Source organism: Cololabis saira, chromosome 12 (genome assembly GCF_033807715.1).
Source record: "Cololabis saira isolate AMF1-May2022 chromosome 12, fColSai1.1, whole genome shotgun sequence".
In the NCBI taxonomy this organism is placed as follows: domain Eukaryota; kingdom Metazoa; phylum Chordata; class Actinopteri; order Beloniformes; family Belonidae; genus Cololabis; species Cololabis saira.
Genome location: NC_084598.1, coordinates 47,385,892 through 47,411,044, shown reverse-complemented (window position 1 = coordinate 47,411,044; position 25,153 = coordinate 47,385,892). Strand labels below are relative to the sequence as shown.

The 25,153-nt window shown below is 44.2% G+C and overlaps 1 protein-coding gene across 6 annotated transcripts in view; it reads left to right on the top strand.

The window, feature by feature from the left end:
• Positions 1 to 938: 938 nt before the first annotated feature.
• Positions 939 to 25,153, top strand: part of LOC133457541 (protein NLRC3-like) — a 549,537-nt gene continuing 525,322 nt past the window's right edge. For 2 of the 6 annotated variants that reach the window (XM_061736907.1, XM_061736904.1), the window contains exons 1-8: positions 939 to 1,035; positions 13,168 to 13,351; positions 14,946 to 15,065; positions 15,815 to 15,934; positions 17,142 to 17,240; positions 17,362 to 17,435; positions 18,436 to 20,224; positions 22,492 to 22,665. In XM_061736907.1, the coding sequence (XP_061592891.1) occupies positions 13,203 to 13,351; positions 14,946 to 15,065; positions 15,815 to 15,934; positions 17,142 to 17,240; positions 17,362 to 17,435; positions 18,436 to 20,224; positions 22,492 to 22,665 (2,525 nt within the window). In that variant the 5' untranslated portion in view covers positions 939 to 1,035; positions 13,168 to 13,202. Of the gene's footprint in view, positions 1,036 to 12,278; positions 12,879 to 13,167; positions 13,352 to 14,945; positions 15,066 to 15,814; positions 15,935 to 17,141; positions 17,241 to 17,361; positions 17,436 to 17,558; positions 17,771 to 18,435; positions 20,225 to 22,491; positions 22,666 to 25,153 lie in introns of those variants that run through there. The other 4 variants (XM_061736905.1, XM_061736906.1, XM_061736903.1 and 1 more) reach the window with 4 other exon arrangements.

Genomic DNA, 25,153 nt, shown 5'->3' with positions numbered 1-25,153 from the left:
ACGTACCAGCAATCAACAACTCGCAGCTGTTTAACCTCTCCTCCTGATGGGCTGCAGGTGTGGTTTAAGGCTGATTTATGGTTCCGCGTTACACCAACGCAGGCAATAAGCCGTGGGTTACGCGAACTACTGCGTACCCTACGGCGAAAGCTCTGCGTCGATTTAACGCGGAACCATAAATCCGCTCTCACAGCGCGACTGACTGTGAGCCCGGCTCGGGCTCCTCGCCGCGCGCAGCTCCTCGCCGACTCCGCGCTCATATTTAATAAATGTATAAAGCCCATATATTTATAAAGCCTCACTTGGCCGAGCCCTAACGCTGAGGCCATGGTAGATTTAAGTTACACGCGGACACGCCGCACTGTTGACTTTTCCCTGCCGGCTCTGCTCACTGAACAGTCCCCACACAAACAGTGTCCAGCGGAGCTACGTTCCGCCGCGCCGCTTTCCCAACGCTTTTTTCTGTTGTCGGGATGTCTCGCGGACGCGGTGTTGGTGAATTCTTTAAAAAACAACAGCTAAACGGGTTAAAATGCGTTGTAACGCGCGTTACTTAGATTGTAACGAGTAAAATATTACCGAAAATGTATTAGTAATGCGTTATATTACTGCGTTACAGCAAATAGTAATACATTACTGTAATTGCGTTACTTTTGTAACGCGTTACCCCCAACACTGGTTGTGGAGGGACAGTTGGTTTTTAACTATGTGTTCTTATAATGAGTTCTGTTTTTGATATTCTGAAGTGTTTTAAAATGTCATGATTGAATAGAAAATAAAGGGTTTTTAAAAATCAAATCTGTCTCTCTCTCTCTCTCTCTCTCTCTCTCTCTCTCTCTCTCTCTCTCTCTCTTTCACACACACACACACACACACACACACACACACAGACACACATACGAGTCCACACTTCTTGAAAGTCACCTTACCTGTTTTATTGCACCTGTAGAGGAGGAGTCTCTCTGATCTGAGTTTAACTGATAAAAGTATTCAGAGTTCAGACTCCATGTTGGTGGACGGAGCAGCAGAGACCAGGTTAGTGTTGGTTCTTTCTTCTTCTGCTGTTTAAATGTCATTCAGGTTAGTGTTGGTTCTTTCTTCTTCTGCTGTTTAAATGTCATTCAGGTTAGTGTTGGTTCTTTCTTCTTCTGCTGTTTAAATGTCATTCAGGTTAGTGTTGGTTCTTTCTTCTTCTGCTGTTTAAATGTCATTCAGGTTAGTGTTGGTTCTTTCTTCTTCTGCTGTTTAAATGTCATTCAGGTTAGTGTTGGTTCTTTCTTCTTCTGCTGTTTAAATGTCATTCAGGTTAGTGTTGGTTCTTTCTTCTTCTGCTGTTTAAATGTCATTCAGGTTAGTGTTGGTTCTTTCTTTTTCTGCTGTTTAAATGTCATTTCTGTGGTTCTGGTTGGATCCTGCTGAGGTGTGAGTGAGATCTGAGGTTTGGGTTCAGATGGAAACACAGAAGTATAAAAAGTCCTCGTAAGGACAGACGTGTGTGTGCTTTTAATTAGTTTGCAAAACTTTGATGCTTTATTTTGAACATTCAGTTAAATGGGGGGGGGGGGGGGGGGGGTAGAACTATAACTGGGGGGAACCGTCCTCCAGCAGGTCTGGGGGGGTTCTGGATGATGATTGTTACTGGTTGTTATTTGAATTGAAGCAAGAGTTTCTCCGTCGTCACAGAGAAAACACTCCCCACCATAAACCTGTGTGTGTGTGTGTGTGTGTGTGTGTGTGTGTGTGTGTGTGTGTGTGTGTGTGTGTGTGTGTGTGTGTGTGTGTGTGTGTGTGTGTGTGTGTACTTTAGACTTTAGACTCTTCTCTCTGAGTCATCTAAAGTCTGACTGTTTCCTGAAACTGTTGTTTTATGGAGGTTTGAACGATGTTATTTGAAGCTCCAACGTTGGAACAACGATGTTTCCAGATGTGTTTGATTTTACTTCAGCAGAAAATTCACTCAAGCTTTCAAATGTCCAACGTTACGTGTTGTTGGGCCACACACACACACACACACACACACACACACACACACACACACACACACACACACACACACACACACACACACACACACACACTCGCACACTCTTATCTTGGTCATAAAGCCGAGTTCCACGTGTATTAACAGCCATCATGACCCCCCCCACACACACACACACACACACACACAAGTTTGTGTTTAATGTTTAGTTAGTTGCTTATCTGTAGTTTAGGTATCAGACGTTTTGTTTTATTATCTTTTAAAGCAGCAACTGTAACTTTCAGCTTTTGTTGAGTTTGGCGGCTCCTTTGGACCAAAGCGGTAGTGCTTTACCAGAAAGAACTACATTTCCCATGTTGGCTAATCCCATGTTATTAATGCTTGCTATGGAGCTCACACCTCATTATCACCCCTTTCTATGGCTAACCCCATGTTATTAATGCTTGCTATGGAGCTCACACCTCATTATCGCCCCTTTCTATTCAATTCAATTCAATTCAATTTTATTTATATAGCGTCTAATACAACAGAGTTGTCTCTAGACGCTTTACAGAGACCCATACCCAGAACATGACCCCCGAGCAGATATTACATAAACAATGGCAGGTAAAAAACTCCCCTAGTGGGAGAAAAACCTTAAGCCAAACAGTGGCAAGGAAAAACTCCCCTTTAGGAGGGAAGAGACCTTGAGCAGGACCAGGCTCATCAGGGGGGACCCTCCTGCCGAGGGCCAGACTGGTGGGTCAGGGACGGCAACAGCACAGCAGGCAGGTGGAAGCAGCAACGGGATGACCGGGGGTGGGGACCGCAGGCCAGCACACAGCTCCCGAAGCTCCGGCCCAATCAGCAAGTCCCAGGTTGGGGTGCAGGGTCAGGAAAAGACTTGTGCTCCGTAATGCAAGCTACAAGCCACCCATGGCCACCTGCAGGACAAAAGAGAGAAAAGGGAGGAGAAGGGGGGGGCAGCAACGGGATGACCAGGGGTGGGGACCGCAGGCCAGCACACAGCTCCCGAAGCTCCGGCCCAATCAGCAAGTCCCAGGTTGGGGTGCAGGGTCAGGGAAAGACTTGTGCTCCGTAATGCAAGCTACAAGCCACCCACGACCACCTGCAGGTTCCGGTGTCCGGCAAAGGATGCTGCAACATGGACAAAAGAGAGAAAAGGGAGGAGAAGGGGGGGCCAGCACAAGAAACTACAGGAGCGACTCTGACACACTAAAGTTTACACTACCTAGAGATTTACCAACACCAGCTAGAGGTTTACTAAACACTAACTATAGGCTTTACTAAACAGAAAGGTTTTAAGTTTAGTTTTAAAGGTGGAGGTGGAGTCAGCCTCCTTAACCCAGATTGGAAGTTGGTTCCAAAGTAATGGTGCCTGATAGCAGAACGCCCGCCCTCCAAATCTACATTTAGATACTCTAGGAACTACGAGTAAACCTGCACTCTGAGAACGGAGAGCTCTGACAGGAACATAAGGCACTATCAGGTCTTGCAAATAATGCGGAGCTAAGCCGTTTTGGGCTTTATACGCAAGTAATAAAATTTTAAATTGGATTCTGAATTTTACGGGTAACCAATGGAGCGACGCTAACACTGGAGAGACGTGGTCTCTCCTGCTAATTCCTGTCAGTACTCGTGCTGCTGCATTTTGGATCAGCTGGAGCCTATTCAGCAAATTACTTGGACATCCTGCTAACAACACATTACAGTAATCTAGTCTAGAAGATACAAACGCATGAACTAGTTTTTCTGCATCACTCTGTGAGAGGATTTTCCTAATCTTTGCAATATTACGGAGATGGAAAAAGGCTATTTTACAAACCTGATTGACATATGGTTTAAACGACAAATCCTGATCGAAAATAACACCAAGATTTCTCACAGTTGCACTGGAAGCCATCGCAACACCATCTAATCCCTTCCTAAGATGCTCTGGACCAAGAATGATAACCTCTGTTTTATCTGAATTTAGAAGCAGGAAATTTCTGGACATCCAGTCCTTGATGTCCCTAAGACATGCCTGAAGTTTAACTAACGGTTCTGTTTCATCCGGCTTCATAGACAAATAGAGCTGCGTATCATCAGCATAACAATGAAAGTGTATGCCGTGATTCTGGATTATACTTCCCAACGGCTGCATGTATAAACTGAACAAGATTGGCCCTAGCACTGAACCCTGCGGAACACCATAACAGACCCTTGACTGTTCTGAAGAAACCTCATGTACATGAACAAACTGGAACCTGTCAGATAGATATGATTTAAACCAACATAGAGCTGTCCCTTTAATCCCAACAACATGCTCTAACCTGTGCAGTAAAATGCCATGATCTATAGTGTCAAAAGCAGCACTGAGGTCCAGTAGAACCAGTATGGACACTAATCCCTTATCTGAGGTCCAGTAGAACCAGTATGGACACTAATCCCTTATCTGAGGCCATAAGGAGGTCATTCGTGACTCGAACAAGTGCTGTCTCTGTGCTATGATGCATTCTGAACCCTGACTGAAAGACTTCAAACAGATCATTTCTATACAAATAGTCACATAACTGGCTTGAAACTGCCTTTTCCAGAATTTTAGACACAAATGGAAGGTTGGAAATTGGTCTATAATTAGCTAAGGTGTCTGGGTCAAGAGAAGGTTTTTTAAGTAAAGGTTTAATTACTGCGACTTTGAAAACCTGTGGTACATATCCTAAACTTAGGGATAGGTTAATTTGGTCCAGTATTGTCGTACCAATAAGAGAAAAAACATGTTTGAATAGACGAGTCGGGATGGGGTCTAACATACATGTGGTTGACTTAGCTCTATTAACGAGTGAAGTCAGCTCAGGGAGGTCTATAGGATCAAAACAGTCTAGAGACAAGTCAGAGCCTAGGGAAGTCGCTAAAGCTGAAGAAACACCTACAACCGGCTGGTTGATTTCTTCTCTAATTCTCGCGATTTTACTGTTGAAGAAGCCCATAAAGTCCTCACTACTGAGAGCTGCAGGAATGCACGGCTCAACAGAGTTGTGACTCTTTGTCAGCCTGGCTACAGTGCTGAACAGAAAACGTGGGTTACTTTTGTTATCCTCTATCAGCGTTGAATAATAAGCTGTTCTGGCTTTGCGAATGGCTTTTTTATATACTATTAGAATATCTTTCCATTCACGATGAGAGTCTACAGACCTACAAGAGTACCACTTCCTTTCCATTTTACGCACGTTTTGTTTCAACATGCGGATATCTGAATTATACCAGGGAGTTAAGCTCCTGTGGCTAGAAACCCTCCTTTTCAAAGGAGCAACTTCATCTAAAGCTGAATGCAACAAATCAGCAGTGTTACTAGCAAGGAAATCAACATCTGCAGAGGTAGAACCCAGGTCACTGGCCTCGACTACATCACTATTTCGCACTGTCGTAAGATAAGCAATGGCCTCCCTAAATTTATCAATAACTTCATCAGACAAACATCTGCTAAAATAATACCTCCTATTTTGCACTTCAACATCAACAAAATTAAATTCAAACGTTATTAAGTAATGGTCGGATAAAAGGGAGTTTACAGGTGACACCAACAGACCATCAGTTTCAACACCGTAGGTGAGAACGAGATCGAGAGTATGATTAAAACAGTGCGTCGGTTTATCCACTTTTTGTGAGATACCCATTGATTCTAGAAGAGAATCGAAGCCTAATTTAAGATTATCGCTTTCAACATCCATATGAATGTTAAAATCACCCACTATGATGAATTTATCTGTGCTGATCAATAATCCAGAAAGGAAATCTGAAAATTCAGACAAAAACTCCAGATACGCACCAGCAGGGGGCCGGTACACTACCACTAACACAACTGGCTTCTCTGATTTCCGGCTCGGAAATTTCAGACCAAGCATGAGGCTTTCAAATGTATTATAGTTGCACTTGGGTTCAATTTTTGTTTGGAGACCGGAGTTATAAATTGCTGCGACTCCTCCGCCTCGGCCCGTGCTTCTAGGAATGTGATGATTAAAGTAGCCGGGCGGAGTTGATTCATTCAAACTAACATACTCTTCCTCCTGTAACCATGTTTCTGTTAAGCAGAAAATATCACTCCTGCTCTCTGTAATTATATCATTTACTAACAGAGACTTAGAGCTTAATGATCGTATATTTAGTAGTCCGCATCTAATTTTTCGGTCTGTAATTGGTACCAAATGTGCATTGGTTTTAATTTTTACAAGGTTATCTTGGTTAACGCCTCTATAACGCTGCACCTGGTGAACTTTTGGAGGGCGGGGAACTGCAACCACTTCTATTTTGCTAGGCACCTGGCCAGAGTCGCCAATATCATGTAATCCTACAGTTTTAGAGTCGCTAATTACATAATGCAATCCTACAGTTTTGTTGGCAGGCGTTGGTCCTTGAGAAGCAACAGATGTGTCGCTGAGCCCTTTAAGACTACCCTTCCTCCGAACCGTCACCCAGCTGCCCTGCCTGGCCGGCTGCCGGGGAGCTGCAGGGGAGCGGCTAACATGGGGTTAGCTATGGCTAACCCCATGTTATTAATGCTTGCTATGGAGCTCACACCTCATTATCACCCCTTTCTATGGCTAACCCCATGTTATTAATGCTTGCTATGGAGCTCACACCTCATTATCGCCCCTTTCTATGGCTAACCCCATGTTATTAATGCTCAGTAGGCAAAGAAGTTTTGTTATGAAGCTCACACCTCAGCTTTAGCTAGAATTTTAAAACCTGAACAATAGAATTCAACGTAAAATGCCGGATCTTGTCCATTAAAAACAATACGTTTTGGAACATAGTGTAACGACCACAGATAAGATAAGGCCTTGCCCGCCTGGGCAACACATCAGCATTTGGCCGACTGGTCAGTGCAGTTGACTGTGGTCTGGGAGACTGGTTAGTGCAGTTGACTGTGGTCTGGGAGACTGGTTAGTGCAGTTGACTGTGGTCTGGGAGACTGGTTAGTGCAGTTGACTGTGGTCTGGGAGACTGGTTAGTGCAGTTGACTGTGGTCTGGGAGACTGGTTAGTGCAGTTGACTGTGGTCTGGGAGACTGTGGTTCGAGACACGCTCTGGGCACGACTTGTTCGCCACAGTATTTTCCTCATTGTGTTATGGTTTTCTTTTAATATCTTTAACATTTCTAAACACAAAAACACGAAAGTGTCCTTGATAATTCAATAATACAATAGGTTCATGTTAAGGACATCCGTTTTAATTAGTTCTCCTTCGATTATGACATGTTATTAATGCTCAGTAGGCACAGGAGGTTTGTTATGTATTGTTATAGGTTTTTCTATGAGGCCTATTTCGTGTCTATTTTTGCACAGTTCACTAACGCTTTGAGCTAGGAGGCTGAAATTCTAGACTCTGTATCAGGAGGTGACTCTCATCCACTGTGCCGAGTTTCCGATCTGTGTGACCTTCGTAAGTGTCAAAGGTCACCGCGTGTGTTGCTTCTCGGGCCTGCGAGGCTTATTTTGTGTCTTTTTTTGCACAGTTCACTGTTCATGGGATGCCACCAAACAACATATAAAAAATTCAGACTTCTATGACTTCTGCAACAGTGTTTCCTCCAAAACGTCCTGGCTGGTTAGGAGGGTGTAGAAACCTCTAGCTCTGAGAGCCTCCTGACTAATGGAACAGGGCCTATTTTGTGTCTTTTTTTGCATAGTTCACTAACGCTTTTAGCTAGGAGTCTGAATTTTCATATGTTGTTTGGGGGCATCCCCTGAACAGACAGACGTTAGTTTGGTGCAGATCGGACCTGTACTTTTTGATGGGCGGGGATTTGAAACTACACCTTTTCCAACATTTGAACAGACGCCGTTGCCACAACATTTGTCCAAACCAGGTAAAACTTGAACCTCCATATGGGGCCTAGATTGGGATTGCCAAGTCTCAACTCTGTGAACCCTCTGCAACGCCAACTAGCTCTGTGGAAGTCGTACAGCCACGGGACCAAAAAACCTTGGCAAAGGGCCTTCTGCATCGCAACATAGTCAAAAATCAGCCTCCCAGCTCAAAGCGTTAGTGAATTTAAAAAAAAACACACAAAAAAGGCCCGAAAAAGGCACCACACACGGTGACCTTTGGCATTTCCGAAGGTCGCGCGGATCTGAAACTCGGCACAGTGGATTAGAGTCACCTCCTGATATAGAGTCTAGAATTTCAGCTTACTAGCTCAAAGCGTTAGTGAACTATGCAAAAAAAGACATGAAATAGTCTTAGCAGACCCGGAAAGCAACACACGCGGTGACCTTTGACACTTCCGAAGGTCACACAGATCTGAAACTCGGCACAGTGGATTACAGTCACCTCCTGATACAGAGTCTGGAATTTCAGCCTCCTAGCTCAAAGCGTTAGTGAATTGTGCAAAATAGACACGAAATAGGCCTCATAGGCAAACCTATAACAATACATAACAAACCTCCTGTGCCTACTGAGCATTAATAACATGGGGTTAGCCATAGAAAGGGGTGATAATGAGGTGTGAGCTCCATAGCAAGCATTAATAACATGGGGTTAGCCATAGAAAGGGCCGATAATGAGGTGTGAGCTCCATAGCAAGCATTAATAACATGGGGTTAGCCATAGAAAGGGGCGATAATGAGGTGTGAGCTCCATAGCAAGCATTAATAACATGGGGTTAGCCATAGAAAGGGGCGATAATGAGGTGTGAGCTCCATAGCAAGCATTAATAACATGGGGTTAGCCATAGAAAGGGGCGATAACAGCCTCCTGCGCCTACTAGTAGGTAGAGTAGGGCCCTACTGGCCCATATCTATGGGATGATTGTTATCGTTTTGTCCTTCATTCAATGGTATGACAGCAGTCAAATCGGGTGGTCGGACATCCCTCCTCGTCTTACAGCTCATGCCAGTGAGGGAACGCAGTGATTTCCTGCCACAATCTGATTTCTCCCCTGAAAATGGATCTTTTTACCTGCAAAAAATTGATTGAAGGCCAAATACAGTTAATGAAAAGTTGTTTCTACCTAAATATGATTTGATCTCATTCTTGAGCTTCATAATATAAACACTAGAGCTCACAGGATTGCTTTTCACTCTTAAAGGACCATTACAACACAAAATAGGCATTTTCACCTGCCAAAAACTGATTGAAGGCCAAATACGGTTAATGAAAAGTTGTTTCTGCCTAAATGTGACTTGATCTCATTCTTGAGCTTCATAATCTGAAAATCTGGCGTTTAAACGCTATCGATCAACGGGCTGCTGTGCGCGCTCCCGCGGCCACAAATCAGATTCTGGCAGGAATCACTTTTTGGCACGACACCGGGCCAATGTTTATTCTTGTCTGGGCTTTTAGCTTGTTAATCTCCCTCTTTCTTTTTTCGCCTCCTCCGATAAAACTTTTATTTTCTTGGGTTTTTCCCCTGCTTCGGCCATGACACCAGCTTCTGCTGAGCTCTGCTCCACGCCCCGCCCAGCTTTGGTCTGGATGGGTTACCATGGTTACCATGGTAACGGGTTACCAGCCTCTGCTGAGCTCTGCTCCACGCCCCGCCCAGCCTTGGTCTGGATGGGTTACCATGGTTACCATGGTAACGGGTTACCAGCCTCTGCTGAGCTCTGCTCCACGCCCCGCCCAGCTTTGGTCTGGATGGGTTACCATGGTTACCATGGTAACGGGTTACCAGCCTCTGCTGAGCTCTGCGCTCCACGCCCCGCCCAGCTTTGGTCTGGATGGGTTACCATGGTTACCATGGTAACGGGTTACCAGCCTCTGCTGAGCTCTGCGCTCCACGCCCCGCCCAGCTTTGGTCTCCACTACGAATGGGAAGGAGGGGGAAGTGACGTATGCCGTAAAGCAGTCAAAGCTGTAAAAATGTGTAGTTTTTTTAGTGTGGCAGGGTTCCTACCATGCTCCTCAAAGTTACATAGTGCCAGTGAAGGAGATACAGACCCCTCAGACCAGGACAGAGGTTCATTAAACCTGTTGGAAGTTGATGTTCCATCACAATGATGATGATGAAATATTAGATTAAGCTGGAAAAGTTACATAGCGCTGCTTTAACACTTGTGTAAACTAATTCTGATTAATTTGAATGAGAGAAGTTATTTGTGTTTATTTTATACATATTTGTTCCATTTGCATGTTTAAAGGTCTGAGTTCAGACTGTTATTCTGTAACCCCCGGCAACAGGCTGGAACGCAGAACAAACCAGCTACTTTGAGACTGATTCTTCTGTTTATGAATTACTTCCTGATAACGTCAGGTGGTGTCCTGTATTGATTCATTCATTATGATAAGTTTTACTTAAAGCAGTCACATATAAACCACCACAACATTGTTATAAATAAAATCACATCTTAGATAAATCAATAAATCCTGTCCTTCAGCTGTAATGAGCGGGAGAGTCTCCATCAGACCCCGTGACCCCGTACAGGATTAAAACGCTATAAAACTGGATGGATGGAGTAAATCAGAATACATGACATTAAATATACCCTGATATTAAATTAGTTTTGGTGCAGATGAGAAATTAGTACTTCAAATAAAACAGAACAATTAAGGATCAAATCTTTGTGAAATAATCAGTGAATGAGTGTCACGGCTCAAAGACAGAGAACCCAAATGCACGACACCAAACACAATCAGAGTCCAAGAGGCTTTAATCAGGGTCAAAGGCAGGCAGGGGTCAAAACCGGGTAGTCAGGCAGATCAGGCAAACAATCCAAGGGGGCAGGCAAAAATCCAAAAACCGGAATCAGGCAGGGTCGCAGACAGACAGGCAGGCAGGCAGAAAACTGATCAGAAATCGGGAACGCTGGAAAGCGAGGCACAAACACTCGACAATCTGGCAAACTAGAAGGTGGAAATGGGCCGGTATATGAGGGGAACTGCTGATGAGGGAAACCAGGTGTGGAGCTGGGTGGGGAAGCACAGGTGAAGGGAATGAGTGGATCTCTGGCTGATGAGGGTGGCAGGGTCTGGAATGACAGGAGAGTGAGTTAACAAGTAAAAAACATATCAAACTGAGAAACCATGACAATGAGGTTGTTTTAAGAGCAGGAACATTTGTGTTAGCTTCCAGTCTCCTAACATTCCAGCATGACTGTAGCTCACCATGACACAAGTTAATTCACTCATTTTTATGATCACGTGTTTGAATTCTGTCTGGGAAGTTTAACGAGTATTCTGGCTCTGATCACATGACACTCACAGGTTGGTCTACGTTTCCTCCCAACACCCTATATCACACATCCACTATTACACTGAGGTTTAAAGAGCTTTGTGACAAATAAAACACAGTTAGAAGTGATAGAAACACAAACTAATGTCTTAGCTGGATGATCAGTAGACAAACAATGAGCAGTGGTGTAAAGTAACGAAGTACAAGTACTTCGTTATTGTACTTAAGTAAGATTTTTGAGAATTTGTACTTTTATTGATACTTTCATTTTTGTGTACTTTTACTTTTACTTCGTTACATTTTCATGGAAAAAATCGTACTTTTAATCCGCTATATTTAAAATTGGACACGTCGTTACTCGCTACAAATAAAGAACAGCACAGCGGGGGCTGATTTATGGTTCCGCGTTACACCGGCGCAGAGCTACAGCGTAGGGTACGCGGCGACGCACGTGCGTCGATTTAACACGGAACCATAAGGCGGACGGGAAGGAAGGGGGGCCCGTGAATATACCGAGAAGGAGCCGCAGCTCCCGGGAGAGTTGCGCTGCAGAGGTGGGCCGGAAGGCCGGAGGAACCGCCGTCAGTACCGATGAGGACTGAAGCCTGAATTATGGTTCCGCGTTAAATCGACGCAGAGCCTCGCCGTAGGGTACGGGCCCTGCGTTGGTGTAACGCGGAACCATAAATCAGCCTTGAGCGGCAGCCGACGCGTGTCGATACGCACCATTCTTTGATTCCACCCCTTCTAAGGTGGTTTTGGCATTTAAAAGTTCAAAAGTCTCATCCTTTATCAGCTGGGGTTGCTTAATGTTGTCACTGCATATACAGGCTGGGGGTGGACCTGTCAGCGGGGCCACTGGGGTAAAGCAGCAGTGATGAGCAAAGGGAGAAATCAAAATGGGGTAATGGAAACAAACGCTAAAGGGGTCAGAATAATATCACCATTATTTAGAGTTGTAAGCAAATTCTTGGATTCTTCATTTCTTTGCAATCCTTTTGAAAATAATTTAGTACTTTGAATTTTGTACTTTGTACTTTTTACTTTTTACTTTTGTACTTAAGTACATTTTACACCATGTACTTTTGGTACTTTATTATATTTAAGTTGAGGTACTTTTATACTTTTACTTAAGTAATGTTCTTAATTGGTACTTTTTACTTTTAGTTAAGTAATTTTCAAGCAGAAAATTTGTACTTTTACTTAAGTACAATATTTTTGTACTTTTTCCACCTCTGACAATGAGTTTAAGAAGGTTCCTGGTCCAAATGGAACCTCATAAAGGTTCACAACAGCAGCTGATGTTCTTCCAGGTGAACCGGATGATGGACTGGATGTTAAAGGTGAACTTCTATCGGTGGGTTCCACCTGCCGTCCACTACGACTTCCATCATTGATAAAGTAACAACCAGGAACTAATCTTCTCCCCGCAGGTCCAGATCTGTCGGTACAACCAAACAACTTAACAACCGTGTTTGTGAACGTTGGTCTGAACGGTGTTTTTGGAAACAGCTGAATCTCTGCACCGTGATGGTTCTATGTAGGTACCAACGTCCTTCCCTCCATCATTCCAGCTGTGGATTCAGGAAACACTCGTATCGTTCCTGCGTGGGTCCAACTATGTTAGTGGTGAACATCGTCATCAACGGTGGTTTTGGGAAACGCACCCCTGATCTCAGACTCACCTTCATGACTGGATCCAGAATAAACTCTGATGTTCTTGTGTAGAAAACTGAACATGAGCAGGTAACGTTCAGGCTGGTCTTTAGTGTGAATGAGGGAAGAAGTGGTTTCCTGGATGACTTCACCAGTCCTTCTTTGACTTTTTAATGAAACACAACATTTCTTCTCCAGGTGAATACTCGGCTTCACAGATTGGAATCAAATTAGAGGCTCAGTTTCAATTCTCTCTTATCGTCAGTATCAGTAAAACCTCTTTCTTCAACCTCAGGAGTTTTGACAAAGTCATTCAGGAAAAGTGGTGAAAGAATGTATTTCATGATTAGTGGTGTTTTAATAAAGTTTCTGTCTACAGATTCAGAGGTCGGTGTTTCTGGTTCATGTCTCTGAATGACTGAAGTCCAGAAGATGGAGGATTGTGTGGAGAAAGAGGAGGAGAGACCAGAGTCTCCAGGATCCATCAGTGTCTCTATGAAGAGTGACCGGTCCAAACCTGAACCTCCAGACTTCAGTAAAGAACCTGGACCTTCAGACACAAAGTAAGACAACTGTTGGTAACTGATTATATGACTCACCATGACTGTGTATTTTCTGTCCGTGGTGGTTTATTTAATAGATATACATAATAAATCAATATCTAGATCAGTCATGTGTATCAGTCATTTGTACCAGTCATTTGTACCAGTCATGTGTATCAGTCATTTGTACCAGTCATGTGTACCAGTCATGTGTATCAGTCATTTGTATCAGTCATTTGTATCAGTCATGTGTATCAGTCATGTGTACCAGTCATGTGTACCAGTCATTTGTATCAGTCATGTGTATCAGTCATGTGTACCAGTCATGTGTATCAGTCATGTGTATCAGTCATTTGTACCAGTCATGTGTATCAGTCATTTGTACCAGTCATTTGTATCAGTCATGTGTATCAGTCATGTGTATCAGTCATTTGTACCAGTCATTTGTACCAGTCATTTGTACCAGTCATGTGTACCAGTCATTTGTACCAGTCATGTGTACCAGTCATTTGTACCAGTCATGTGTACCAGTCATTTGTATCAGTCATGTGTATCAGTCATGTGTACCAGTCATGTGTATCAGTCATTTGTACCAGTCATGTGTATCAGTCATTTGTACCAGTCATGTGTATCAGTCATGTGTATCAGTCATGTGTACCAGTCATGTGTATCAGTCATTTGTACCAGTCATGTGTACCAGTCATTTGTACCAGTCATGTGTATCAGTCATTTGTATCAGTCATGTGTATCAGTCATGTGTACCAGTCATGTGTATCAGTCATTTGTACCAGTCATGTGTATCAGTCATTTGTACCAGTCATGTGTATCAGTCATGTGTATCAGTCATGTGTACCAGTCATGTGTATCAGTCATTTGTATCAGTCATTTGTATCAGTCATGTGTATCAGTCATGTGTACCAGTCATGTGTACCAGTCATTTGTATCAGTCATGTGTATCAGTCATGTGTACCAGTCATGTGTATCAGTCATGTGTATCAGTCATTTGTACCAGTCATGTGTATCAGTCATTTGTACCAGTCATTTGTATCAGTCATGTGTATCAGTCATGTGTATCAGTCATTTGTACCAGTCATTTGTACCAGTCATTTGTACCAGTCATGTGTACCAGTCATTTGTACCAGTCATGTGTACCAGTCATTTGTACCAGTCATGTGTACCAGTCATTTGTACCAGTCATGTGTATCAGTCATTTGTACCAGTCATTTGTATCAGTCATTTGTACCAGTCATGTGTACCAGTCATTTGTACCAGTCATGTGTACCAGTCATTTGTACCAGTCATGTGTATCAGTCATTTGTACCAGTCATTTGTATCAGTCATTTGTACCAGTCATGTGTATCAGTCATGTGTACCAGTCATTTGTATCAGTTATTTGTATCAGTCATGTGTATCAGTCATGTGTATCAGTCATTTGTATCAGTCATTTGTACCAGTCATGTGTACCAGTCATTTGTATGAGTCTCTGCTGAACCAGGGAACCATTAAAACATGCAGGACTCTGGCTCTCGGGGACCAGGGTTGGAGAACCTGGTGTAGATCTTCTTCAGTGGTCATCATCAATATCACGAGTGACTGAGTGAATTTGTGTTTGCAGAGGTCGGTACTGCAGTCAGAGACCAGAGTCTCCAGGATCCATCTGTCTGTCCCTGAAGAGTGACCGGTCCATGAACCCCCCTTTAGAGTTCAGTAAAGAACCTGGACCTTCAGACACAAAGTAAGACAACTGTTGGTAACTGATTATATGACTCACCATGACTGTGTATTTTCTGTCCGTGGTGGTTTATTTAATAGATATACATAATAAATCAATATCTAGATCAGTCATGTGTATCAGTCATTTGTACCAGTCATTTGTACCAGTCATGTGTACCAGTCATTTGTACCAGTCATGTGTACCAGTCATGTGTATCAGTCATTTGTACCAGTCATGTGTACCAGTCATGTGTACCAGTCATGTGTACCAGTCATGTGTATCAGTCATTTGTACCAGTCATGTGTACCAGTCATGTGTATCAGTCATTTGTATCAGTCATGTGTATCAGTCATTTGTACCAGTCATTTGTATCAGTCATGTGTATCAGTCATGTGTATCAGTCATTTGTACCAGTCATTTGTACCAGTCATGTGTACCAGTCATTTGTACCAGTCATTTGTACCAGTCATGTGTATCAGTCATGTGTACCAGTCATGTGTACCAGTCATTTGTACCAGTCATTTGTACCAGTCATGTGTACCAGTCATTTGTACCAGTCATGTGTATCAGTCATGTGTACCAGTCATGTGTATCAGTCATTTGTACCAGTCATTTGTACCAGTCATTTGTATGAGTCTCTGCTGAAACAGGGAAACATTAAAACATGCAGGACTCTGGCTCTCGGGGACCAGGGTTGGAGAACCTGGTGTAGATCTTCTTCAGTGGTCATCATCAATATCACGAGTGACTGAGTGAATTTGTGTTTGCAGAGGTCGGTACTGCAGTCAGAGACCAGAGTCTCCAGGATCCATCTGTCTGTCCCTGAAGAGTGACCGGTCCATGAACCCCCCTTTAGAGTTCAGTAAAGAACCTGGACCTTCAGACACACGGTAAGACAACTGTTGGTAACTGATTATATGACTCATCATGACTTCATATTTTCTGTCCGTGGTGGTTTATTTCATAGATATACAGAATAAATCAATAGTGTATGTGTAGGAATATATGTAAGAATATTACAAATACCAGTGTATTAAAATTTAATTATTATATGTTAAACATGTAATAATTCAAATTATTTTTTATATTAGTAATAATTATATTATTAATTTACAATTGGTCTTTTTATACTCTTCAATATCTGTAACATGTTGGACATAAACATTGTGACATATATTTACATTTATTTCCCTTGATAAATATCCATCAACATGGAACTTGTTGAAACCACCAAGTAGAAATCTCACTGCAGTTTCCTGTCAGAGGCAGAAACCTCTCCCTTCGTAGGGAAAGTTCCCACTTCCTCCTGCTCTCTCTGCTTTTTGGGAAACCTTAAAAATGTGTGAAATGTATCCAGATATAAGAATTATGGTCAGCATTTTTAATGCTGATTTCCTTTTACTTTAATTGTAAGGACACACCTAGAATAGACTATAATAGAATAGAATAGTCCTTTATCGTCAGTACACCTTGTGGATTGTTGGGTCTCTACAAACAAACTGTAAATGTTAGTTTTGTAAGTGTATAAAAAAGTCTGTAAAAACTTCTGCCTGTACAAGAATCTCCATCTGTCAGCTCCCACGTTATTGGTGCGTACAATCTAACTTCAAAAAGTTGCACAAACTACAGTCAATAAAGACAAAAGGATGAGATTGATCCCCTCTGCTTGTGCAGGACTTGATCAATACTAGAATAGATAGAATAGGCCAGCGTTAGAAGCTGAGGCCATGAAGTCTCCTGTGTTTCTGAAGGCAGTTGGACAGATTGTAAAGACTGATTCAGTTTGAAAATGTGAATGATAAAGTAGAAAGATGGATTTTCTGACCCATAGTTCAGTTCAGTTATCGTGGATATTAAATGTGAGATGTTTCTGAGAGAAGGATGGAACAAAAAAACATAATTGAGAATACTTGACCAATCAGAAGAAAGTCTGTCTATTTCAGGCTGTTTTTGGTGTGATGTGTCTCCTATGGGGTTATCGGTTAAGTTCCCGGTTCCTGGTTCCTGCCTTGTTCCTACAATGTGTTTGTGCAGAAGGAGTCAGTTGTTGATCATTGACTGGTGAGATGTGAAGATCAGGATGTTTGGGTTTTTCAGAAGAGGAGTGAATTCTGCAGCCTCCAGGTGTCGGTCTACGAAGAGTGACGTCTCCAAAGATCTACCTGACGACTTCAACAATGATCCTGCTCTGATGAAGTAAGAAAACCATGTCCTGTGGAAGAAAAAACAACAAATACCCTGAGAACTTTTTAGTGTTTGATTTTGCTCGTAAACGTGGAAACATCCAATAAACCCTTTGTGGACGCTGGTTCTGCAGACGGAGCTCAGACCAGTCGACTTCACCGGAATATCTGGGATATGGAAAAAGATCCAGAGCAAGATCTCCACAAGGTGAGACCGTCCATCCGTCTGAAGAGTCGTCATGGTGATGCATCAGAGCTTTTTAAAACCTCTGATGCATCGGAGCGTACGCTCGGTTTGTCATTTCTGTGTCCAGTTGTTCAAACATGGACCATCATCCTTTGTGGTTCCGGACGTACGTCGGTTTAAGGACCTGCAGGTCTGGATCTGGACCCTAGTGGTCTGTAGAGGACCTGAGACACCACGTTAAGCTGCGTATAGTCTGTGTCTGGAGGAACTGGAGGTTCAGTTCTCAGGAGAGAAATGCAGATCAGACCCCCCAATGCTAAACATCTGTTTCTCCCATCGTCTTCTCTTATCAAATGGTACGTATTTGAACTATCTAAACCCTGCATCTAAAGAAAACAGTGGAGCCGTAAACAGAGGCTGACTCCGTGACTAGATAAAAACAGCTGACCTATAGCTGAACTGCTGAATAGGATATAACTTTGCATATAGAGAAAACCACCAGTGTAAGAAACCCTTCACACTCTTAACACTTTCATGAAATCCTAACAGTCGTATTCCTATTCTTCTTACTGATGGGTCGTCTACTTTAGTTCATGAAGTCTTCTCCGGTGAGCTGTAGATGGTGATGCCTTCACTCCTGCCCTCTGGAGGGGGTTGCTGAAGTCACTGACGGTTGTTTTAGGGTTTAACCTGAAGATTCTCACAATGTTCCTCTCATCAACGACCGATGTTTTCCACCGTTCGATGTCTGTTACCCGATACAACCGTGGTGACCTTCGTCTTGGGGGTTTCAGATGGTTGTCCCGGCAGTGACCAGTGTTTACGTTTTCCACGTACTTGAACGGTACCTGCAGTCTGCAGGGCGATGAAGCTGAGGTGGTCTTGATCCTTCACCGGCATTGGTGGACTGAGCGGTCAAACCGGTTCCTAACCCGGGTTGGTTTAGCTCCTGGAGGCCCCCCATCACTGACTGCAGTAGGAGTTTGTATCTCTCTGACCTCCTCTCCATTCTGTTTTTCAGCAGATGCTGGTCTGCAGCAGGTCCTAGATGAACATAAGACCAGTCTGAGGAGCAGATGTGAACATGTGACTGAAGGAACTGATGAACCAGGAAGTAGAACCCCCCTCAACAGGATCTACACGGAGCTCTTCATCACAGAGGGACTGAGTGAAGAGGTTGATACCCAACATGAGGTGATGCAGCTGGAGACAGCTTCCAGGATGAAGAGCCTCCATGACGCTCCAATCAGGTGCCAGGACATCTTTAAAGCCTTACCTGGCCAACGTGGAGCCATCAGAGTGGTTCTGACCAACGGCGTCGCTGGCGCTGGGAAAACCTTCTCGGTTCAGAAGTTCTCTCTGGACTGGGCCGAGGGCTGGGAGAACCAAGACGTCACCGTGGTGATTCTGCTCTCGTTCAGGGAGCTGCACCTGATCGGAGATGAGCAGCTCAGTCTTCTCAGGCTGATCCGGGTTTTCCATCCATCGTTCCAGAAGCTCACAGCAGAGCAGCTGGCTGCCGGGAAACCGTTGTTCATCTTTGACGGCCTGGATGAAAGCAGACGTTCCCTGGACTTCAACAACGGTCCGGTCGTGTCTGACGTCACACAGAGCTCATCGGTCAACGTGCTGCTGACCAACCTCATCCAGGGGAACCTGCTTCCCTCAGCTCTCATCTGGATCACTTCCAGACCTGCAGCAGCCAATCAGATCCCTCACAAACACGTGGACAGGCTGACAGAAGTACGAGGCTTCACCGACGGCCAGAAGGAGGAATACTTCAGGAGGAGGTTCAGGGATGAAGAGCGGTCCAGCAGCATCGTCTCCCACATGAAGACATCCAGAACCCTCCACATCATGTGTCAACTCCCGGTCTTCTGCTGGATCACTGCTACAGTTCTGGACCACATGTTGACCACAGAGCAGAGAGGAGAGCTGCCCAAGACCCTGACTGACATGTTCTCCCACTTCCTGCTGGTCCAGACCAAGAGGAAGAAGAACAAGTACCAGGAGGGACATGAGACGAGTCCACAGGAGCTGACGGAGGCTGACAGGGACCTTCTCCTGAAGCTGGGGAGGCTGGCGTTTCAACATCTGGAGAAAGGAAACATCATGTTCTACCAAGAAGACCTGGAGCAGTGTGGTCTTGATGTCCCAGAGGCCTCGGTGTACTCAGGAGTTTGTACCCAGATCTTCAGGAGAGAGTGTGAGGTCTTCCAGAAACCCGTCTACTGCTTTGTTCATCTGAGCATCCAGGAGTTCCTGGCTGCAGTCTACGTGCTCCACTGTTGCTCCACCAGGAACACAGATGTGCTGAAGAACTTCCTGGGAGAAGACTACACATACTCATATCTGGATGACTTCCTGAGGAGAGTCATGTGGAAATCCCTGGAGAGTAAAAATGGCCACCTGGACCTGTTTGTCCGCTTCCTTCATGGTCTTTCTGTGGAGTCCAACCAGAGACTGTTAGGAGTTCTGCTGAACCAGAGGAAGAACCGTCCAGAAACCATCCAGAGAGTCATCAACAACCTGAAGTGGATGAGCACTTACGAAGACTCTCCTGACAGAAGCATCAACATGTTCCAGTGTCTGATGGAGATGAACGACCTCTCAGTTCATCAGCAGATCCAAGAGTTCCTGAAGTCAGAGAACAGATCAGAGCAGGAACTCTCTGAGATCCAGTGTTCAGCTCTGGCCTACATGCTGCAGATGTCGGAGGTTCTGGATGAGTTGGACCTGGACAAGTACAACACAACACCAGGGGGTCGACGGAGACTGATTCCAGCTGTGAGGAACTGCAGAAAGGCTCGGTGAGTCCAGATGGATCAATAACACCATCAGTTAGTGTAAATTAGCAGTTTAGTTCTTTAAATCTTGTTTTGATCTTCAAATGAAAACTGAAGTGAGATGTGTTGATGTTTCTGCTGCTCAGAGATGAATCTGTGTAACGGAGAAAGATGAAACATCAGAACCACTGGGGGTTTTGTGGACACATGTACTTGGTAAGAGACCTTAGTTCTAGTAACTCTGGTTCTGTGATCTCCTGCACCGTCCTGTAACTCCGGTGGGGGTTACTTTCCTCACACTTTAAGAGGAGAGCAGTTGGACTTGTTATTGGTTCCTGAAGACTTTTCACCCTCATCCAAGAGTCGACACAGATATGAAGGCTTGAAATCCCATGATCCTCCATAAACTGCTGGTCGTACCAGACCGAGACTCTAGATGGAAAAGCTCTGAATGTGACGAGTGCAGCTTCATTGATTATGAATGAAAGTTTGTCTGAGACAGAAGGTGACAGGTGTTTGTGTTGTTGCTGTAGAGGAGAGCAGCATGAAGACGTTTACAGCTTCATACGAGAACTGACGTCTGGATATCAGAGCAGAACAGCACAATTCAGTCTCCTTCATCAATCTCTGATCAATGCTGAAGTCTCTGTGAGAGCAAAGTCTCCTTTAACAGACCTGAACACAAAATACAAGAAAAACTAATCCAGGAGTCAGAAAAACACTAAATACAGCTTACCGTATTTTCGCGACCATAAGGCGCAACTTTTTTTTTTTTTTTTTTTTTTTTTTTTTTTTTTTTTAAATGTGCCGGGCGCCTTAAGAAACGGTGCGCCGTGTCTATTACCTGAATTACGGTAATGTCAGGTCGGCCACCATGAGAAGGTAAAAAGAGAAGGGGGCGGGTGAAGCTGAATGAGACCATCCACTGAGCTGTTTAATGCGAAACAGATGATGAAGACTTTTAAGGATTTGCTTGATGTGTAAAGTGAAATAAAATACAATCAAACTAAGTTTTGCTCCGCTCTATTTAAATAAGCACACTTGTGTGTGAGTGTTCTGCAGCGCGCGTGTGTTTTCCCCGGTTAAAGCAGCGGCTGCAGCAGCGCGGTGATGCGCGCTGCTGCAGCCGACTTCCTGGTTCCCCAAGCGGGTCCGATGACCTGGTTCCCGGCCGCTTTAAGAGCAGAGATTTCTGGGGTCTGTCTCAGGTCAGATCAGCTTCACTCTCCGAGATTTGCAGCCAAATCTGTCGGTTACAAACCCGGTACCGGACCCCGACATGCGCGTGTGTGTATTCGCGGCGCGACACACAGATTCTCATGTAGGCTATGTGGTGCTGGACTGGCGCAGCTGATGGACAGAAACTTATGGTGATTTTAAAAAGAAAAACTTTGCATAAGACGTTTCCAGCCGGAGTCATTATAAGGGTGAATGAAAAGAGGGGGCTGGATGAAGGGATGATGATCAAGAAGCTGAGACAGGTCTGGAAATTCGGACTGGCGCAGCTGAATTAACGGAGCTCCTGTCGGATACAAACCCCGGTACCGGCTCCCCGACAGCGCGTGTGTGTGAGCGGGTCCAGCGCGAGGGTCCCGGGACGCGGGACCCGGGACCGCCGCGGTCGGGATTTTTAAAAGAAAAGCGTTCCCTAAGAGACTTTTCCAGCCAGAGTGAAATGAAAAGGGCTGGATGGATGAGGAGATGTTCAGTGGCTGAGACAGGTTTGTGCAGCAACCCGGTGGTTTTTTTAAATTCTTTAATGCAGAAACAGAATATGAACCTTTGAAGGGTTTGATTGATGTGAAAAGTAAAATAAAATATCAAACTAAGTTTTGCTTCTGCTGTATTTTTAGCGCGTGTGTGTTTTGCAGCGCGTGTGTGTGCAGCTCCGTCTCCGTAGACGGCGCCTTTTGGGTCGGTGCGCCGTATGTGTGTTTTAAAACCAAAAATGACACACAAAACTGAGGGTGCGCCTTTCCACACAGTGCGCCATATGGTCGCGAAAATACGGTAAAAGCTTGAACATCTTTTATCTGGATACTTGATAAAAGTTCAGCTCCACACTGGTTCACTTTCATTCAAGATGTTCAGAGTGAAAAATGTCCAAGAATAAATGAGTTTATGTCCTAAATCCGATGTTTTCAGATGACTCTGACAGACGTAGACGTTAATGAAGCCGGTTCCCTCCTTCATCTGCAGATCCAGACAAAGTCTGCAGATGTTAACAGATGTTCAGTCTGGCTTTAACTCACACTTTATTACAACTGACATCATGTTTTCTCTCATCACAGATTTAGTGGTTGTGATCTCTCAGAGACTCACTGTGAAGTTGTTGCGTCCGCTCTGAAGTCCAACCCCTCCCATCTGACACAACTGGACCTGAGTCAGAACCTCCTGCAGGATTCAGGAGTGAAGGTTCTGTCTGGTGGACTGGAGAGTCCAAACTGTAGACTGGAGACTCTGAGGTCAGTTCATGGAGATGTTTACACATTTATCCACTTATCATCCTCCAAACATGTGACTAAACTACTTTAATTCAAAACATATTCATGAAATATTTAATATCTGATATGAAGAGATGTTTGTTTTTTTAGAAAGGTTCACTCTCTCTCTCTCTCTCTCTCTCTCTCTCTCTCTCTCTCTCTCTCTCTCTCTCTCTCTCTCTCTCTCTCTCTCTCTCTCTCTCTCTCTCTCTCTCTCTCTCTCTCTCTCTCTCTCTCTCTCTCTCTCTCTCTCTCTCTCTCTCTCTCTCTATATATATATATATATATATATATATATATATATATATATATATATATGTGGTGGGGTCCGTTTCACAAATCAGGTTTAGTGAAAACTCTGAGTCTGTTAACCCTGAAATGAGGGAAACTCTGAGTTTTCCGTTTCACAAAGGGAGGTAACTCAAACCAGAGAAAGAGAGGTAACTCTAGCCTGTTTCACAAAGAGAGGTAACTTAAGCTCTCGGTCAGTTACCGTAGTAACAGACTCTCTGAACCTAACCTGGTCAGTTACCGTAGTAACAGACTCTCTGAATCTAACCTGGTCAGTTACCGTAGTAACAGACTATCTGAACCTGGTCAGTTACCGTAGTAACAGACTCTCTGAACCTGGTCAGTTACCGTAGTAACAGACTCTCTGAACCTAACCTGGTCAGTTACCGTAGTAACAGACTCTCAGAATCTAACCTGGTCAGTTACCGTAGTAACAGACTCTCTGAATCTAACCTGGTCAGTTACCGTAGTAACAGACTCTCTGAACCTGGTCAGTTACCGTAGTAACAGACTCTCTGAACCTAACCTGGTCAGTTACCGTAGTAACAGACTCTCTGAACCTAACCTGGTCAGTTACCGTAGTAACAGACTCTCTGAATCTAACCTGGTCAGTTACCGTAGTAACAGACTCTCTGAACCTAACCTGGTCAGTTACCGTAGTAACAGACTCTCAGAATCTAACCTGGTCAGTTACCGTAGTAACAGACTCTCTGAACCTAACCTGGTCAGTTACCGTAGTAACAGACTCTCTGAACCTAACCTGGTCAGTTACCGTAGTAACAGACTCTCTGAACCTGGTCAGTTACCGTAGTAACAGACTCTCTGAACCTAACCTGGTCAGTTACCGTAGTAACAGACTCTCTGAACCTGGTCAGTTACCGTAGTAACAGACTCTCTGAACCTAACCTGGTCAGTTACCGTAGTAACAGACTCTCTGAATCTAACCTGGTCAGTTACCGTAGTAACAGACTCTCTGAACCTAACCTGGTCAGTTACCGTAGTAACAGACTCTCTGAACCTAACCTGGTCAGTTACCGTAGTAACAGACTCTCTGAACCTAACCTGGTCAGTTACCGTAGTAACAGACGCTCTGAACCTAACCTGGTCAGTTACCGTAGTAACAGACTCTCTAACCTAACCTGGTCAGTTACCATAGTAACAGACTCTCTGAATCTAACCTGGTCAGTTACCGTAGTAACAGACTCTCTGAACCTAACCTGGTCAGTTACCGTAGTAACAGACTCTCTGAACCTGGTCAGTTACCGTAGTAACAGACTCTCTGAATCTAACCTGGTCAGTTACCGTAGTAACAGACTCTCTGAACCTGGTCAGTTACCGTAGTAACAGACTCTCTGAATCTAACCTGGTCAGTTACCGTAGTAACAGACTCTCTGAACCTAACCTGGTCAGTTACCGTAGTAACAGACTCTCTGAATCTAACCTGGTCAGTTACCGTAGTAACAGACTCTCTGAACCTAACCTGGTCAGTTACCGTAGTAACAGACTCTCTGAACCTGGTCAGTTACCGTAGTAACAGACTCTCTGAATCTAACCTGGTCAGTTACCGTAGTAACAGACTCTCTGAATCTAACCTGGTCAGTTACCGTAGTAACAGACTCTCTGAATCTAACCTGGTCAGTTACCGTAGTAACAGACTCTCTGAACCTGGTCAGTTACCGTAGTAACAGACTCTCTGAACCTAACCTGGTCAGTTACCGTAGTAACAGACTCTCTGAACCTAACCTGGTCAGTTACCGTAGTAACAGACTCTCTGAACCTAACCTGGTCAGTTACCGTAGTAACAGACTCTCTAACCTGGTCAGTTACCGTAGTAACAGACTCTCTGAACCTAACCTGGTCAGTTACCGTAGTAACAGACTCTCTGAACCTAACCTGGTCAGTTACCGTAGTAACAGACTCTCTGAATCTAACCTGGTCAGTTACCGTAGTAACAGACGCTCTGAATCTAACCTGGTCAGTTACCGTAGTAACAGACTCTCTGAATCTAACCTGGTCAGTTACCGTAGTAACAGACGCTCTGAATCTAACCTGGTCAGTTACCGTAGTAACAGACTCTCTGAATCTAACCTGGTCAGTTACCGTAGTAACAGACGCTCTGAATCTAACCTGGTCAGTTACCGTAGTAACAGACGCTCTGAATCTAACCTGGTCAGTTACC